The following is a 20,526-nucleotide window of genomic DNA, read 5'->3' on the forward strand; positions in this document are numbered from 1 at the left end:
ACCTATCGCCGTCACGTCAATCAAAAATGCGCACCTGTTTTTTTTTTAAAACACTTTACTATTTTTCAACTGCGCGTCGTCAATGCTTCGGCTTTTTTTCACATACCCCGAAAAACACCCCTCGCTAGTGTCGGATAAAGCCTCTTTAATAATTTAGTCAACACAGAAATGTTGCAGTTAGTAAAGAGAAGTTGGTCGTCATAAATTTACAGAGGGTAAAATTCAATTTGTGCTATTGGCATGTTCTAAGAAAAGTAATTCTTAAAATATATATATATATATATATATATATATATATATATATATATATATATATATATATTACTAGTTCTATAATTTGAATTAGAGGCCGAGAAGAAAATATCTAATTTTCTTGTTCATTATATTTATTCATTTTCTGCAAAATCATTGTTATAAGTCTGCCCAAAACAAAAAAATGTAAACAAACGGGAGAAAGAAAGACAACAAGAGAGGGAACCTATTAATGGGAGAAAGGAACGAGGGGAGGAGAGAGAGAGAGAAAGAGGGGGGTAGTTGTCAGAGAAGCAGCAGCAGTATTAGAGATAGAGTCGCCGAACACAACAGGAGCAGAAGTTGGTATGGAGTCGTGGTGACAGGGTGATCAAGGGGATTCAATGTAGCGCACACGTAGAATCGACAAGAAAACTGTTGGGAAATACGAACTATCAAACTATTTAGTAAAACAAAAAGGTGAAAAAAAAACAAATGGCAAAATAACTAATCTGTTCGCGATGGAACCTAAAGAAAATTGAACCAAGAAATTGTACAAATGCTTTTCAGCAAAAGATGAGGAAATAAGGTTTAAGATGTCAAAGACTAAATTTGAAACGAATGCATTAGATGGGAATCCAAAATCGCAAATCAGTGTGCAAGTACAAAGGTATCTTCACAAAGTATCTTCACAAATTGCGATATTGAAGAAAAAAATGGACATATTGAAGTATAATGGGGGGGGGGGTTCACCTCAAATACACAAACGGAATGCTCAAGAAAGATTATTGCTACAGTCCTCTGTCTCCACTCTCGTTGCCTTCTCTCCTGCCCGATCGGGAATAATCTTCCAGCACCGAGAAATGAACATCGTTTTATAGTTTCCATCTTCACGCACACACGAGATTACGTGAGAACGGACGAAATAAAAATGTTGGCCGCCATGTTTGTTCTTCCTTTTCTTCGCCTGAACTCACTCGCTGAGCACCCACGGTAAGACTTGTCTTTTTTGCTTCTAACCACACATGTAAACGCACAAAAGGAAAGACAACAAAAAGACAGGTATAAAAAGGAAATAAATGTGAGTTCCCATCAATTTTTATTTTTCTCTCTCTCTCCGATATCTCTCTCATGTTGGCAGATTAGATTTTTTATGAATATTTACTTTGCTGCATGTTGGATATTTTTTACTCGGTCAATATATCTGATATAAGATGGTTTTATTTGCATATATTTTTTTCTCTTTTTCATTAAATTTTATTTTTTATAAATAAAATTTTATTAGTTTTCCATCTGCCTTTGTCTTGCTGTTTTTGTGTGCATTTCGCTGTCATATACATGTTCTACTGGTGTCTAGATAAATGGATATCTCCTTTTCCCTACATTAGCACTTTGCTACAAACTCGGGAAACATTGCTTTTGTTTTATACATTTTGTTACGTCATCATCTTCCACCATTCCCAGCGGATTTCGAGGTTGTGACAAGAGTGAAAGTCTCAGAAATATATGTAACAGGGTCTATTTTGATATGTCCAAACAAGAGGGGATGTAGGTATAGGTAGATAAGAAGCTAATAGGCCAAGACAAGTCAGCGTGTATTCCAATGAAAATTTCTAAGTCAAAACAGTAGAGGATGTAGGTATAGACAGATGAGAATCCTATAGACCAAGACAATCAACGTATATTCAAATGAAAATTTCTAAGGCCAAACAAAGGGGAATGTAGGTATAGGTAGAGTAGAATCTAATAGGCCAAGACAAGTCAACGTGTATTCAATTGAATATTTCTAAGTCAAAACAAGAGGGGATGTAGGTATAGGTAGATAAGAAGCTAATAGCCCAAGACATGCCAACGTGTATTCAATTGAAAATGACTAAGTCACAAAAAGAGAGGATGTACGTATAGGTAGATGAAAACCTATAGACCAAGACAAGTCAACGTGGATTCAATTGGATATTTCTAAGTCCAAACAAGAGCGGATGTACGTACCTGTATATAAGATGCTAATAGGCCAAGACATGTCAGCGGGTATTCAATTGAAAATTTCTAAATCCAAACAAGAGGGGATGTAGGTATAGGTAGATAAGCTAATAGGCTAAGACATATCAAACATTTGACATTGTACCTCTGCAAAAATAAAAAGAGAAGACTAATATATGTTAAAACTTTCTTGGGCAAGAAACTATTAAAATACCATCAATATAATTGTATGTGAAAACAGTCAGGAACTACACCATTTTGTAGTAGTAATTCTTCTAATGCACTAAAATGATTGTCGAAATTCCCCTGTAAGTTTGAAACAATAGATGCCACATGCAAATTGAATACATCTAGGCTGTTAGCAACTATCTTATGCAGCTTTGAAACACCATTGCAGAGACACTCAGTCGTGATATTAAAATGTTACATTGCATCCGATGAGAAACATCTAAAGGAAAGTGTTCCTACTTTTCTCTCTAAATATTTAGTGCTCCCACCACTACGACACCATAACCAATTCTTAATTTTCTAACAATACTGTTATTACACTGCCCGTAACTGGCTGTTATAAACATAGACATAATATAATCTTTTCATTTTCTGATACATTTATAAAAAATGCACAAAGTGGATATAGTCAAAAGAATGCAAACAAGCTTTACAAAAACGTTGTTTGTTTGATGACATATCATTAGCACATTCAAAAGGTAAATCATTGTAATAGCAGATGCGGGACTGGGTGCAGTACTGCTTTACAAATCCAATGATAAAACTAAAATGCCACAATACAGCCTGCAGAACAAAATTACAATAAAATCGGAAATGAGATTTTTCCAATAATTTATGCTAGAAAAACAAATCACAGGGTTTTATATGGTATAGAACTTATTCTGCAAACGGATCACAAAACCAATGATAACAATATTTGATTCAAGAAAAGGTATACTAAGTAACACAGCAAATTGACGACAACATCAAGGTTTAATTTTATTGAACTATAATTTCAGTATGTACCTTAAAAAACATGGATCATACCTAAGTATACAAAACTACTTGAAGTCACAGAATTAGCAATGCTAAAAGACAAAAGTGAATTTTCGGGTCTGTGATGCAACCCTATTAGAAGTTCAGTCACTCCAGAAGATGTGAACAAAGTAGCAAACTATGATAATTTCATTACAAAAATGTAAAACAATGGTCAAATGAGAAATTCAAAGAGGATGTACTACATTATCCGTATGAATATGCGAACAGATATTACTATAGGCATATAGAGTACTGTTAATTACCCTACAAAATAAAATTTTCAAAGAAATTAATATGTGAAATTCGGTGATTTCACAAATGAAATCTTTAATTATATTTATTGGCCGAAAATGAACCAAAATATGGAAATTTGGTAAAACAATGCCGAGGATGTTAACTGGCAGCAAGGGATCCACTGTGAAAGATTGAACCATGGTCAAAGATAGATGTCTCATGGATTCGATTGCATATCGAATATGAAGGGTTCATAAATGGATCATAGTACTTGATTATTGTGGATAGTCTCATTATTGTAAAGTGCAGACTTCTAGCAAATGTAATAAAAGCACTGAATGGGATTTTTGTCGATTTGAACATCCAAAAAGTTTACTCATTGCCAAGTGAATCGGGAAGATGAATTTAAAGAATTCTGTAAACCATTGTTTTTTAAATGTGTGTACACATTTAAAAGGATTAAGGTGTACACAAATTCAGGTTGTTCCTATAATGATGCAAATATTCCAATTTCTTTTCATGTCATACATAAGACTGGTATATTCTTATCTCCTCAATCTGACTTTAGTTTAAGGAAGGATGTTCATTGTTTTTTGTTTCATAGAGTTTCAGATTTTCCATTAAAGTTAGTAAAGAATTTGAGAACATAACTATAGTATATCTTACTTTTGGTCTCTTGGTCTTACCAGATTCTAAGAGAAGAATTAACGTTGTCTGTTGGAGTATCAAATTTTGTGCTTTTACTTGAAAAAGATGCACCATTTCTCAGAGAAGATCTTATTTGGACTCCAAATACTTTGTGATATTTAGTCCGGGTTTACTTGCAGGGAATAATATTCTTAGTCCAGGTTATCCTGACAAACTCCTGTATGGTGAGACATTACACACTCGTAGAGTCTAGTAGGCATTCAAGTTCTCTACAGTTTAATAATATTCCATAAAATTCCTCTTTACATCTTGAACTACTGAGTAAAAATTATAGTATATATTACTAAAACCATAAATACTGTGTGAATTTTAATATTTAGTTAGGGTTTATTTGTAGGAAAAAATATCCTCATATAAGATTATCCTGACAACCCCCTGTATATTGAGATCTTACACACACGTAGTGTCTAGTAGGCATTCAAGTTCTTAACAGTTGCTACTCTATTCGCTATTCAATTTTTACAGTCGTCCAGTGAAGATATTTACACACTCCATTGTGTTGCATGATAGCTGCCCCCAGCATCAACTTACACATGGATTTTTAGGTGGCTCACAATCTCTACTCCAGTAGGTCAATGTGTACTCTCATATGTCGATTTAAATGTCCTTTCTCAGTAAATGATTTACTACATATTTCACATGAATATGGTTTTTCTCCACTGTGTATTCGCATATGATTTCTCAATTGTCCATTCTGTGTAAAGGAAGCCAAACAAACTTCACAAGAAAATGGTTTATCTCCAGTGTGGATTCTCATATGATACGTTAAGGAGGTTTTATGCGTAAAAGAACTCTGACACACTTCACAAGAAAATGGCTTCTCTCCAGTGTGGATTCGGATATGTTGATTTAATGAGCTACTTTCTGTAAACGATTTATAACATACTTCACACGTGTATGGCTTCTCTCCACTGTGTTTTCTCATATGTTTTGTCAAGTTTGATTTCCTTATAAACCAATTCTCACACACTTCACAAGAATATGTCTTTTCTCCCGTGTGCTTTCTCATGTGTGTTGTCAAGCCGTACTCCTGCGTAAAACAATTTCCACATATTTCACATGTATATGGTTTCTCTCCACTGTGGGTTTGTATATGTCGTCTTAAATGGTATATTGTGGAAAATGATCGATGGCATATTTCACAAGAATATGGTTTCTCTCCAGTGTGTGTTCGAATATGTTGATTCAACTGCCCGCTATTAGAAAATGATTTATCACACACTTCACAAGCATATGGTTTCTCTCCAGTGTGTGTTCGAAAATGCCTTTTCAAAGCTGATCTTGTTGTAAAACAATTGTCACACACATCACAAGAATATGGCTTTTCTCCAGTGTGAACACGCATATGAACTTGCAATGTAGACTTTTCTCGAAAACATCTTCCACATATTTCACAAACATATGGTTTTTCTCCACTGTGTATTCGCATGTGATAGTTTAGGTTCGATTTCTGTAAAAAGCACGCTCCACATACTTTACAAGAATAGCGTTTCTCTCCAGTGTGTGTTCGAATATGATTTTTTAAATTATCTTTTCTTGCAAATGATTTACTACATATTTCACAAGCATACACTTTCTCTTTTGTATCGGTTTGTGTTTGTTTTTTTAAATTAACTTCTTGCTCTATTGTTGACATTTTTGTTTACTATTAGTTTCTTCTTGTGAAAAAAACCTGTCAAAATCAATGTGATTTCATGTGTTAATCCGAGTTTTATATAAAATATCACATTTCTCAAAAATTCAGTATTACTTTGTATTTTTGAGACAGTCGCTACTGCCTCGTGCTTAAAAGATTAATGTGCATATGGATATATATATATATATATATATATATATATATATATATATATATATATATATCTATATACACTTTAGCAAGAAAAATTGATGTTGAGGTTAAAAAGGTTCATTTGTTAAAAAAACTCACACATTACAGTTATTTCTTTTTTCTATATTCATATGTGCACTGCAGCATTTTAACATCCACAGATAAAAATGTCTTTAAATAATTCTCTTAAAACCGTTTATAATTGAATTATTTACCTTTTTCCAACCACTAATTTCCAAATATTTCAATCGTCGATGTTGTCTATTGCTCTGCTCTTTCAGTTAGATATTAACATGGATTTAAATATTTATTAAAATGTCTTCTACCAACTGGACTATCTGTAATTACAAGAGAAAATCAACATGCAGTTATAAAATATCATGTAGGCTATCTAAATTCTCAAAATGTTAATATAAGACAAAAACGAAACATGCAATTATAAAATTGAAGCATGAATTTTCAGACTCATAAGCTTCATTATTCTACTCATACTAATGCAATGATACATTCTATTTCTATTATATTTATAATCAATAATTCATATATATATATTATATATAATAAAGTTGTAATAATTAGTTTTTAAACATGATCATATATTTATATGATAATCATATATTATTTATATGAGTGTATTATTTATATAAGTGTATTATTTAATAATATATCATATATATCTTATTTATATAAGTGTATTATTTATATAAGTGTATGATAATCGTATATTATTTATATAAGTGTATGATATTTTGATAAAAATATGTTACTTTCATAAGCAATGCTAATAAAAATAAAATAAAAATATGTTCATATGCGAATGATTATGTATGACTTACTCAGTCAAGGAGGATTTTAATATGCGTGAATTAAGTAATGATCATCATTTCTGTATATAGAATTGTAGCAAAGCTCATTGCTGTTATCGATTTGTAGTACAGTCTGGCACATGAATTAACTAGTTATTGGGGAACAATAGTTATGGTATCTTGTTTGTAATAAATGAAGGAAGATGCTAGTAATATATATATATATATATATATATATATATATATATATATATATATATATATATATATAAGAACAAGTAATTATTATAAGCTCTATCTCCTATTTGGTTTTATCGAGCTTTTACATCCGGTTGAGATTACTTTATAAATATTATTTCTTTAATACATATAATTTACTTTAGTTTTGCCATCTTGGATCATTTTGGTAAACTTAACTGCAATTCTTATTTTATATATATATATATATATATATATATATATATATATATATATATACCCATACTAGTATCTTCAATTCCAAAATGGCATAATGGACACAGGGTATTTACAGCTTCCCTTTCGAATTTCAAATTTTAATCATGTAAAAACGCACTTTATTTCCTTTTGATGGATTGATTGTTGCTATTTCTTCTGATGAGTTAAGGGCAAAATAGATTCACTAATAAATAAGTGATTGATTTTGTGCTATGAAATATGCTGTAAAGAATGGTAAATGTCATATGAATTAAAGCAATAAATTATAAGATAGTAAACATCATAAACTTTGGAATATAGACTTTTATCATTCATTCACTATAAATATATATATGTATATATAGAGAGAGACAGAGAGAATGATCTTGATTTTCTACTGTCTCTATCATCGTCTCTGTTTATAAAATACTACTCGAGATTATGAATATAAATATAAAGTATTCCTACTAATTCCATCAAGTTACACTTTGCGCTCTAATTGTATTTAAAAAATAAGGGATTCTCATACGGCTTCACTTTTAGTACCAAATTCTTGCTATAATAGTTTTAGCAATTCTTTAGACTATGAGAATGAATTGCAGAAGAACGTCGATCATAATAAACATAGTGTCTTACATTGAATGAAATGTATTAGATTTTTAAATATAACACCAAAATAAATCGTACATGTTAAAAATTACAACATTAGCTTCTATATATTTCTTGTAATTTTTTTAAATCTAAATTGTTTACTAATTTAACGATATTGAAGTATGCATGAAGATGGTTGGATAACGACTACTACAATATGTTTTATATAAATTTTGCAACACAAACAAAAAATGTGTCCTAAAAATTAAAATATGGTTTCTGCTATAATTTAAAAGCGTAAATTTCGAACTCTTCAGTTCAGTTTTCAAAACTCGACTCCAGGTTTTTTATTATATCATTTTTAGAGTGAAGTCTCATTGATATAGAAATTAATGCATATCAAACTACATTCCCCCTCATCCTTAAAGATCACATCATAACCCTGTGCCAAGACCAGCAATCACATCAACTTAAAATACTGCTAAACCACGGCTACCGAGAGTAAAGAAGGCCGATGCACATGACAGCATGACGTCACTATCAGATTCACTTGTAGGTATATGATCTAGGCTATCAGCAGCAGTTTCATCTAGTTTTCAGTTTGCTGTCTAACATGGTGTATTCTTGCGTTGTTATAAATTGTCGGGGAAATTATCCAAAATGCCTCAAAGTAAATATATTTTCTCAATTTCGATACATGCCATTAGTAGGGAAAATTTTATTCCAACCAAATATAGTAAAGTAAGTAATGTTATTTGTTAATAATTAAACATGTATTTAATTAGAACTGTATTCAAGTACTTTCATACCGTTTGATAACATTGTTAATATAAATTAAAGTACTTTCATAACGTTTGATAACATTGCTAATATAAATTACAGAAACAATACTATTTATTGCTAATACAGCAAACATTATGTTGATATATTTAACTGTTTATTTTCTTATAAGGCTAAAAAGTCTATCAGGAAGATTGAAAATTTAATTTAATTTTGTTTTAGGTTTTAAAATTATAAACAAATAATTTTTACATGAGGATAATTATCAAAATGATTTTTTAATAATAAATAAAATCTTTCATTGAGTATGTCCAAATATTTGGATGTTCTATATTTTTTTCTAAAGTCGGTTTGAAAATTATTCACTACATGGTTTAATGAAATTAGCCGTGACTAAGCATTAATATTAAAATTGATTGTTTCTTTTTAGAATTATAAACAAATAATCTTTATATGAGAATATTTGTCAAAATGTTTTTTTAATAATAAATAAAACCTTTCATTGAGTATGTCCAAATATTTGAAAGTTCGGGTTTGTTTTACAGTACACATAGATTCGAAAAAGTTGTCACAAAACAAATATAAAACAAATAAATATTATCAAAGGCAAGATAAGTTACTTTTCTACCCAACTGGATATGTTTTTATTTTTTATATTTAATGAAATATGATTATTCAGCTCGAAAAAACATAGTGTTTACCGATGTATTGGAAAATTCAAAATAGCGGCCGACTCTCTCTCAGAGACAGTAAGTTTGGGAAAATGAGTTATAAATAAAAAAGAGTCAAAATACTGTTAAAAACCCGCCGAATATATGTCAGCCTATTTCACTGTAACATATATTGAGCGAGCTTCTAACAGTATTTTGTCTGTTTTTTATTTATGACTCATTTTCCCAAACTTACCACCTCAAAGAGAGAGTCGGCTACAATTTAAAATTTTCCAATACACTGAATAAACATGTTACATTAAATATAAACATTAAAAACATATCCAGTTAGGTAGAAAAGTAACTTATCTTTCCTTTGATAACATTTATTTATTCTATATTTGTTTTGTGACAACTTTTTCGAATCTATGTGTACAGTAAAACAAATCTGAAAGTTCTATATTTTTTTCTAAAGTCGGTTTGAAAATTATTAACAACGCAGCTATTAATGAAATTAGCCGTGACTGAGCCTTATATATTAAAATTGTTTCTTTTTAGAATTATAAACAAATAATTCTTACATGAGAATATTTGTCAAAAATATATTTTTTAAATTTTATTTATTGCCTCCCCACCAGGGCACAGTTAGACACAAGGTCGGGTTTTAATGTGGGAAAATTTAGCTCCCCAAAAAGGGGCACTCTGGATAGGAACAAAAATAAAATAAAAATTGTCTCGGTCATGAAGGATTTCTCCTCCACTGACCGAGGACAGAACAAATGAAGTGTAACATCAGAACAGATACTACACTGTGATTATTATTATTGTAAATGTTTGTTTACTATCTTTTCTTAGATTTTAGCAATAGTTTACATTATGGTATGAATGTTTTCTTTAATTATGTTTTTAGATATGTGAACATCATTTTCGGCCTGAAGATGTAATAAAGGAGAAATCAAGATTCGATGATAAAACGTTGTGAAATAAACACGCAAGATGAGAACATTAATCCGAATAATCTCTAAAGTTCCGAAAAATAACATTCAACCCATGTGATTTTTCTCTACATTAAATTAAAAAAATATATTTCTGCACTAGTAACTTTTATTGTTTGTTTGTATTTAAATTATTTGTTTGACTTCAATTTTTTGTATTTTATCGTTTGTTTTCATTCTTAAAATTATTTATCGATGGTTTCCACTTTTAAAATTATTAATCGTTGGTGTTTAATATGTTTTTAAATTCTTTGTTTCCTAACTTCATAATTCAGTTTTATTAGTATTAAATTGTATATTGCTTTAAAATTACTTAATTTACATAGATAATATTTATATTTTATATTGAATAAAGTTCAGTTTCAGTATTAATCGAACTGTGTTCCTTTTTCTTTTATAAAATTGCTTTATTCCTCTTTTTCAAATGGCCCTCATATAGTATTGACAGTTTGACAAATCTTACCTACATTGCTTGCATGCATTTTTCAGTTAACACGCCTTCTTCTTACTCTCGGTGGCCGTGGCTAAACACTACCAGTCTCTCAAACAATGCTAGACACTACTAGTTTCTCAAACACTGCTAAACACTAGTCTCTAAAAAAATGTCTAAATTTTGCTAGCTTTTCATAAAACTGTAAGACTTATCTAACCTCTCAAAAAAGCTAGTATAGAATATAAAACAACGACATGGAGTTTCATTCTATATTAATAAACAACTTTATTTGTTATCTTGATTAGTGGCGTTAGTAGATGAGAGAAACGGGTTAGTAAGTTGAAGTGTTCTTGTGTAAAGATAGAATTAATATATTGCCGGTTTGTTGAGGAGAAAACAGCTCAGTCCACACATGTTTATAGCTAGTAGTCATTGGGATGAAGGAAACCGATTGAAGGAGAAAGAAATGGCAAAGTCTTCAGTGTGTTCACACGTTGTCGAGTGTGTGTTGGTGTATGTTCTTAAGAATGATAAAGAATGTTCATTTCGGGTACTGCACATGGAAACGAATGTGGGGTTGAAAGGTCGCCATGTTAGCTTGTAGTACTCACATTAAAGAAAAGTCTGCTACCCGGCAGGGTCAGAATGAAAGAGGGTTGAAAGTTTCAGATTTCGCCTTCTATATACTCTGTCAAGTAATAGAGCTGACTTGTGATTGGACAAGCTCAGGAGAAAATAGATTTCAAATCTCGAGTCATGAGAAGTATCTGTGATAGTAACTTCTAAAAAAATAAACTGCTAGACTTTACTAGCTTCCCAAACACAAACAGTCAGTCAGATCGTAATTCTCCATTGTACCGAAAGTCTGAATCGAATCACCTTTCTATCTTCTTTTTCTCAGCGCTTCCAATTTTAAAATTTCGATGCAAATCTTTTTAACCTATTAATTGCTCCACGCTTTCTATTTTCAAAGTATGATACGAATTGGTTAATATTTCCATATCCATATTCAATGCTTTCAATTTTCAAAGGTTGATGCGAATCATTTAATATTTTACTCGTTTAATCTCCATTTTCCAACGCTTACAATTTTCATTGTTCAACAAGAATTGTTTAATATTTCCATTTCCTTACACTCCTAATTTTCAGTGTATAACATGAATTGTTTAATGTTTCCATTTCTCAACGCTTACAATTTTCAGTGTTCAACATGAATTGTTTAATGTTTCCATTTCTCAACGCTTACAATTTTCAGTGTTCAACATGAATTGTTTAATGTTTCCATTTCTCAACGCTTACAATTTTCAGTGTTCAACAAGAATTGTTTAATGTTTCCATTTCTCAACGCTTACAATTTTCAGTGTTCAACATGAATTGTTTAGTATTTCAATTTCCTTACACTTACAATTTTCAGTGTTCAACATGAATTGTTTAATATTTCCATTTCCTTACACTTACAATTTTCATTGTTCAACATGAATTGTTTAGTATTTCAATTTCCTTACACTTACAATTTTCATTGTTCAACATGAATTGTTTAGTATTTCAATTTCCTTACACTTACAATTTTCATTGTTCAACATGAATTGTTTAGTATTTCAATTTCCTTACACTTACAATTTTCAGTGTTCAACATGAATTGTTTAGTATTTCAATTTCCTTACACTTACAATTTTCAGTGTTCAACATGAATTGTTTAGTATTTCAATTTCCTTACACTTACAATTTTCATTGTTCAACATGAATTGTTTAGTATTTCAATTTCCTTACACTTACAATTTTCATTGTTCAACAAGAATTGTTTAATGTTTCCATTTCTCAACGCTTACAATTTTCAGTGTTCAACATGAATTGTTTAGTATTTCCATTTCCTTACACTTACAATTTTCATTGTTCAACATGAATTGTTTAGTATTTCCATTTCCTTACACTTACAATTTTCATTGTTCAACATGAATTGTTTAGTATTTCAATTTCCTTACACTTACAATTTTCATTGTTCAACATGAATTGTTTAGTATTTCAATTTCCTTACACTTACAATTTTCAGTGTTCAACATGAATTGTTTAGTATTTCCATTTCCTTACACTTACAATTTTCATTGTTCAACATGAATTGTTTAGTATTTCAATTTCCTTACACTTACAATTTTCATTGTTCAACATGAATTGTTTAGTATTTCAATTTCCTTACACTTACAATTTTCAGTGTTCAACATGAATTGTTTAGTATTTCCATTTCCTTACACTTACAATTTTCATTGTTCAACATGAATTGTTTAGTATTTCAATTTCCTTACACTTACAATTTTCATTGTTCAACATGAATTGTTTAGTATTTCAATTTCCTTACACTTACAATTTTCAGTGTTCAACATGAATTGTTTAGTATTTCAATTTCCTTACACTTACAATTTTCAGTGTTCAACATGAATTGTTTAGTATTTCCATTTCCTTACACTTACAATTTTCATTGTTCAACATGAATTGTTTAGTATTTCAATTTCCTTACACTTACAATTTTCATTGTTCAACATGAATTGTTTAGTATTTCAATTTCCTTACACTTACAATTTTCAGTGTTCAACATGAATTGTTTAGTATTTCCATTTCCTTACACTTACAATTTTCATTGTTCAACATGAATTGTTTAGTATTTCAATTTCCTTACACTTACAATTTTCAGTGTTCAACATGAATTGTTTAGTATTTCAATTTCCTTACACTTACAATTTTCATTGTTCAACATGAATTGTTTAGTATTTCCATTTCCTTACACTTACAATTTTCAGTGTTCAACATGAATTGTTTAGTATTTCCATTTCCTTACACTTACAATTTTCATTGTTCAACATGAATTGTTTAGTATTTCCATTTCCTTACACTTACAATTTTCAGTGTTCAACATGAATTGTTTAGTATTTCCATTTCCTTACACTTACAATTTTCATTGTTCAACATGAATTGTTTAGTATTTCCATTTCCTTACACTTACAATTTTCAGTGTTCAACATGAATTGTTTAATATTTCCATTTCCTTACACTTACAATTTTCATTGTTCAACATGAATTGTTTAGTATTTCCATTTCCTTACACTTACAATTTTCATTGTTCAACATGAATTGTTTAGTATTTCCATTTCCTTACACTTACAATTTTCATTGTTCAACATGAATTGTTTAGTATTTCCATTTCCTTACACTTACAATTTTCATTGTTCAACATGAATTGTTTAGTATTTCCATTTCCTTACACTTACAATTTTCATTGTTCAACATGAATTGTTTAGTATTTCCATTTCCTTACACTTACAATTTTCATTGTTCAACATGAATTGTTTAGTATTTCCATTTCCTTACACTTACAATTTTCATTGTTCAACATGAATTGTTTAGTATTTCCATTTCCTTACACTTACAATTTTCATTGTTCAACATGAATTGTTTAGTATTTCCATTTCCTTACACTTACAATTTTCATTGTTCAACATGAATTGTTTAGTATTTCCATTTCCTTACACTTACAATTTTCATTGTTCAACATGAATTGTTTAGTATTTCCATTTCCTTACATATACAATTTTCATTGTTCAACATGAATTGTTTAGTATTTCCATTTCCTTACACTTACAATTTTCAGTGTTCAACATGAATTGTTTAGTATTTCAATTTCCTTACACTTACAATTTTCATTGTTCAACATGAATTGTTTAGTATTTCCATTTCCTTACACTTACAATTTTCATTGTTCAACATGAATTGTTTAATATTTCCATTTCCTTACACTTACAATTTTCATTGTTCAACATGAACAATTCAAGACTTATATTTAAGCTATATATCGCTCGTGTAAAGTATGAACTATAAACTCTATTTGTGCACACTTCCACAGAGGTCAACATGTGCAAGCCACTATCACACGTCCTTATGTGACTACCAAATTATTGCACTAATGTATGAACTTTGTTTTGTTTCGTTTTAAATAAATAATGTAATTTTATATATATATATATTGGTATAATGGTTTTCTTTATTGCTAAGTCGTGAACATGCATTATATAACCCCGCAAGACATATATGATTATGGGTCTCCGTGTGAGTATGGATGTATAATTCAATAACTTGAGTGTTATTTCTTCTGCCCGTCACACAAATAATTATCTGGGTAAGTTTGACACTGTTGTCCAAACTTCCAAACATGTGTATACGTAATGCACCTCTGCTAATTAAACTTATTTCTTTGAAATCCAACTTCAAAATCAACGTGCCTTCTAAAAACTCAACCCTCTTTTATCTCCAACCAGGAGCATCTCATCTACATATCAGGTGGTAACATTGCAGGCATATAAAGAGATAAGGCAGCCATTTTTGTTTCTTCTTCATTCATTTCATTCCACGACCAACCTGTTGAATTATGCACATATGCTAGTTAGGTAAGTTATGCGTTTCCCTACAGCATGTTTACATATATATATACTGAAAGCTAGACTGGTATATGTGTACATGTGCACATATACTTATGCATATATGTCTGTTCATTGATGTGTGTGAGTTACTCTGGGAGAAGAACTTATGTAGATTATGTCGCAAAAATTGTAAGATGACCTTTAGGTCAAGTCAGCTTCAATTGATACATGCTTTTAATTAAACCGAATATTAACCTAAAGTCTTAGTGGCAGTAATAACAAGAAACAAAAAACGTTATTACTAGAAAACAATCATAAAAATTAAACATAGTTTTATTTTTTTAATTTTAAGGTAACAAAGATACATTAAAGGGCAATTTGCCGTTTAGCTGCACAAATAACCTCGGAGCCTATTATCATAAAAAGGGACGCATTGGGTCGACACCGGTATATAGCGATTAATGTAAACAAACGTTTGTTTATATTTACATGATTATTGAGAATGTAATCCTATGAATAAAATTTAATTTAAATTAATCACGTTGAGATTGTCGGACTGACTTCCTCATCTTGGTTGTTATTGTCACAACGTTTCGGCCGTTTTGCCCTCCGGCCTTCGTCAGGTGTTTTGTATCGAACTGGGGAACCATTTGTTAGGAGTCTCGAACCCAACCCTTTATTATTATTACGGGGGGTGAAAATTTATCGGTATCATAACAAATTGTTTTTCCGATGTAAAAAAAAAAAAAAAAAAAAACTATTTGATGAAATTAAGTGAAATTTATCGGTATCATAACAAATTGTTTCTTCGATGTAAAAAAAAACAACAAAAAAAAAACTATTTGATGAAATTAAGTGAAATTTATCGGTATCATAACAAATTGTTTTTTCGCTGTAAAAAAAAACAAAAAAAAAACTATTTGATGAAATTAAGTGAAATTTATCGGTATCATAACAAATTGTTTTTTCGCTGTAAAAAAACACAAAAAAACAAACTATTTGATGAAATTAAGTGATTTTTTTTTCAGAGAACTTCGTTCCATAACGGATACATACAATTTAAACTTTTTTTCGATATTTTCATTTATAATGTCTCAGTTAAACTATACAAGTACCATATTTTTTGTATTCGATCTTTTATTAAAAACAAAACGTTAAAACTTTTACTTATAACATTAACATTCCGTTTGATTCGCATTTTTATTTTATTTATTAATATAAAAGTGAAAGGTAAAATTATTACATTTCATATTAAAACTATCAAACTTTTTTTTATTTTACGCAAATAAACCACAAATAAGTAGATAAACAAAAATATTTTTTTAATGAATTTTTAATAAGTATTGTATTTAAATCAAATAAATTGTTAAGTTAGGTGTATCAGAATTTTTGTAGGAATTTTTGACACCCCTAACACGAAACTGCAAATAAAATATAAAAAACTCGTAATTTCTCTTTTAAAGGTGGTTGTTTATTTTCTTTATGGATTATACTTCCAAAATAAACTGTTAAAGTTGTATAAAAAGTAATAGAAATATTGTTTTTTTAAATAGTAATGAAATTAATTGAATGTTACGAGTTCAGTATTTTTCAATTTTTAAACTTTAAAAATCTATCAAAAGTTTTCTATTGATTCTATTTTTACGATATTTTCAGGGTCAATGTGAAATGTTATGCTCTTTCCAATAAACCGAATATAATATTTTAGACAAACGTTTTTTTTTTTTATTAAATTCACGCCACTCCCATTTTCAAATGTCTATTAAAAAGTAAATAATTAATTTATGTACCAAAGTTTTATATATCACAAATTGTGGAAAAAAAACTATTTAGAGGGTAAAGTAGATTGCCCGGTGATAGCGTAAGCTCCGAGGGGTTGCAAAGGATGCCCTATGCGACCCCCCCCTACTGGGTCGAGTAACAAGTTTTGTAGTACGGCGAGCAGCAAGTAACTAATTTGTGCCAACCGTTCTAGCAGTATCAGAATTTTTGTAGGAATTTTTGACACCCCTAACACGAAACTGCGAATACAATATAAAAATCTCGTAATTTCTCTGTTAAAAGTGGGTTATTTATTTTCTTTATGGATTATACTTCCAAAATAAACTATTACAGTTGTTTTAAAAGTAATAAAAATATTTTTATTTTTTTTTTAAACAGTAATGAATTTTCCGAACTCAATATTTTTCAATTTTTAAACTCAATATTTTTAAATTTTAAAAATCTATCAAAATTTTTCTATTGATTCTATTTTTACGATATTTTCAGGGTCAATGTGAAATTTTATGTTCTTTCCAATAAACCGAATATAATATTTTAGACAAACGTTTTTTTTAAATTCACGCCCCCCCATTTTCACGCCCCCCCTCCATTTTCAACTTTCTCTTAAAAAGTAAATAATTAATTTATGTTTAATAGTTTTATATATCACAAATTGAAGAGAAAAGGTCAATAAATAATATATTCAAATTTAAAACAAAAAAAAATCAGTTTTTTAGAAATTTACCTGTAAAGTCCGAAGTTTAAAACCTTATTTTATAAGAACACATTTTTTCTTTTTGTCTTTTTTTTTTTTTTTAATGAAACCTTGGTCCTTGCTCCTTTAATTGAAAAAAAAAATTAGGGCTTGAATTACATTTTTCGAGGAGTTATAAGCTTAGAAAGATAGGGGGTCGAATAATTTACGCCTCTCATTTTGAAATGTCTATTAAAAAGTAAATAATTAATTTATGTTTAATAGTTTTATATATCACAAATTGAAGAGAAAAGGTCAATAAATAATATATTCAAATTTAAAACAAAAAAAAAAATCAGTTTTTTAGAAATTTACCTGTAAAGTCCGAAGTTTAAAACCTTTTAAAAAAAAAAAAAACACATTGTTTTGTTTTGTTTTTTTTTTTAAATAAAACCTTGGTCCTTACTCCTTTAATTGAAAAAAAAAATTAGGGCTTGAATTACATTTTTCGAGGAGTTATAAGCTTGGAAAGATGGGGTGGAATTATTCACTATTTTCACGAAATTTCTGACACTGCTAACCGTTCACCAGTAAGTTGTTAACAGAACTGGTGCTAGTCAGAGACACAATTCTTTTATAACAGAAGAATAGTGCCTCCCCCTACTCCTCCAAGTCTATAAGAGACTCGTTCTCTCAACCACTCAGATTAGAATTCCGCCCTCGAGGCCGGCGCCACCAAGTAAGCAATCTCCTTTTTTTATTTTTATTTTTATTTTCTCACAAAATTAAAGATAAAAGATCAATAAATAATATATTCAAAATACAAAAAAAGTAGTGTTTTTTAGAAATTTACTTGTAAAGTCCGAAGTTTAAAACCTTTTTTTTACTAAACCACTATAAAAAAACAAAACAAAAAAAAAACTACGTATAATATGATAAAAATATTTTAATGTGAAAACGAAGCAGCATTTTTCTGTACGTAATAATATTGTTTTATGGAAGGCTTCCATAAAAATTGATAAAATGAATAACATTAAATAAATTTATGGTTCGATTGAAATATTAATGGAAATAAATTGAACACAAAACCATTAAAAATTTTTAAATTAAATGAAACTTATGGAAATTTATTAAAAAGTATATTTAAAATTAAAAATATCCTGTTTGTTTGTTTTTGTTTATTCGCAAAAATATATCCCATTGCTCGATGAGTTTTTTACGTCTTAAAATGGAAACAAAACAAAGAAATTAATATTTACCTTTAATCAAATTTTGTTACAAATCATTTGCTTTCAATAACGAAGCACGATATGATTTGTAGGTTTTAAATTAGATCTTTTGTGGCAAGAAGACTGGATCAAATTAATCTTTAGTCCATTGAAAACCGGAAATAGATTGTGAATTATCTCCCTTTTTTCTGGGGAGGGGAGGGGGGTCAAATACGAAATAGGCTTTGTTTTACAATAGACTGTGGTTCGAAAAATAGTGAAATCAAATCTATCTATATTATTATGAAACTGTGGACCGCGCAGGCGTTCTTGCTTGCCTACTTGGTTGAGTCTTGTAAATCAATAATTCGAGTTTTTTGTACTCGACTTTTTATTAAAAACAAAACGAAGCATCTTACTTTAACGGGAATTTTATCATGACGTCCAATTAAGGTTATCTGGGTTTGTATTACTGTACACATAGATTCGAAAAAAGTTGTCAAAAAAACAAATATATAACAAATAAATGTTATCAAAGGCAAGATAAGTTACTTTTCTACCTAACTGGATATATTTTTCGTGTTTTTTTTATTCAGTGTAACATGTTTATTCGAATTTAGGAAAACTCGTCCCGGGAAAACTCGTCTCGGGAAAACTCGTCTCGGGAAAACTTGTCCCCGGAAAACTCGTCCCTTTTCGCTAGGTAGGAAAACTGGTCCCGTATTGAATAAATATCGATTGAAAACACACTTTATGATCGTTCTTGAAGGAGATATTGGTTTTTAAAATAGCCTATAGCCCCCCCCCACATTTAAAAAAAAATATTTTTACTTGTTTAATGTTTTTTTTTTTTTTTTTTTTTTTTTTTTAAATAAAATCGATTTTCTAAGTGTCCGTTTTCTACCTAACTGGCTAAGTTCTTAGTGGTTTCACTTATTTTAAAGCGTTTATTATGTTCATAAACGAGACCGCATATTTTTTTTTAATATTAATATAAAAAGAATGTACTTATTTACTGTTGTATTGAATCGTTTATTCGGTAAAGAAAAAAAACACCGAAAACAAACAAAAGTGTTACGTGAGAACGAGAAATAATGTCCGGTATATCACATCTTAGGGGTCTTGATAATCGCTAAAAAAATAAATAAATAAATAAAAATAGAAAATTAAAGAAATTACCAAGGGATATTTGGTTTTAAAAAGAAAATAGTAAATTTTAATATTTTTTAAAATATAATTTTGAGAGGGGGGGGGGTAAAAACTATATCTCCCTCCGAAAAACAACCAACAAAAAATGAAATTAAAAAGATTCTTGATAAACGATAGCGGAGCTTTCAATAAAATTGATTAATAAATTTATTTAGTGATTACTTTTTCTCTTAATGATTGATTTTAGAATTTTGAAGTAAAAATTAAAAATGAGTTAACGAGAGATTGTTAGCACCTCTCGCGCCAAAAAAAATATTTCGCTTTTAATTTATTAGTTAATTTTTGCAAAATTTGACAGGACGACAATAAATGTTGATAATTGATAAAACTATAATTTTAAATAACGCAGAGTTACTGCATTTGGTATGAGAGAAAACAAAACCATAACAACAACAAAAAACTATCATAATTAAAAAACCAAAACAAAAAAAGTAACGAAGAATCGAATAATCGCTCCCTGTTTTTTAATTTTTTTGTTTTGTTTGTATTGTTTTTACGACTTCAAAAAACATCGTTAAAATAAGAACAAAAAAATTTGTAATTAACTTTGT

General features: G+C 29.4%; 1 protein-coding gene across 1 annotated transcript; it reads right to left on the reverse strand.

Moving 5' to 3' along the window:
* Positions 1-691: 691 nt before the first annotated feature.
* Positions 692-18,943, reverse strand: LOC145269415 (uncharacterized). The gene is made up of 3 exons (XM_080125100.1): positions 18,818-18,943; positions 6,223-6,345; positions 692-5,851 (listed from the first exon to the last, which is right to left on the reverse strand). Exon 3 carries the CDS (start codon positions 5,813-5,815, stop codon positions 4,739-4,741), a length of 1,077 nt encoding a protein of 358 aa, XP_079981226.1. The 5' UTR covers positions 5,816-5,851; positions 6,223-6,345; positions 18,818-18,943; the 3' UTR covers positions 692-4,738.
* Positions 18,944-20,526: the final 1,583 nt, after the last annotated feature.

Source organism: Euprymna scolopes, chromosome 45 (assembly GCF_053919585.1).
Source record: "Euprymna scolopes isolate OS-2025 chromosome 45, ASM5391958v1, whole genome shotgun sequence".
NCBI lineage: Eukaryota > Metazoa > Mollusca > Cephalopoda > Sepiida > Sepiolidae > Euprymna > Euprymna scolopes.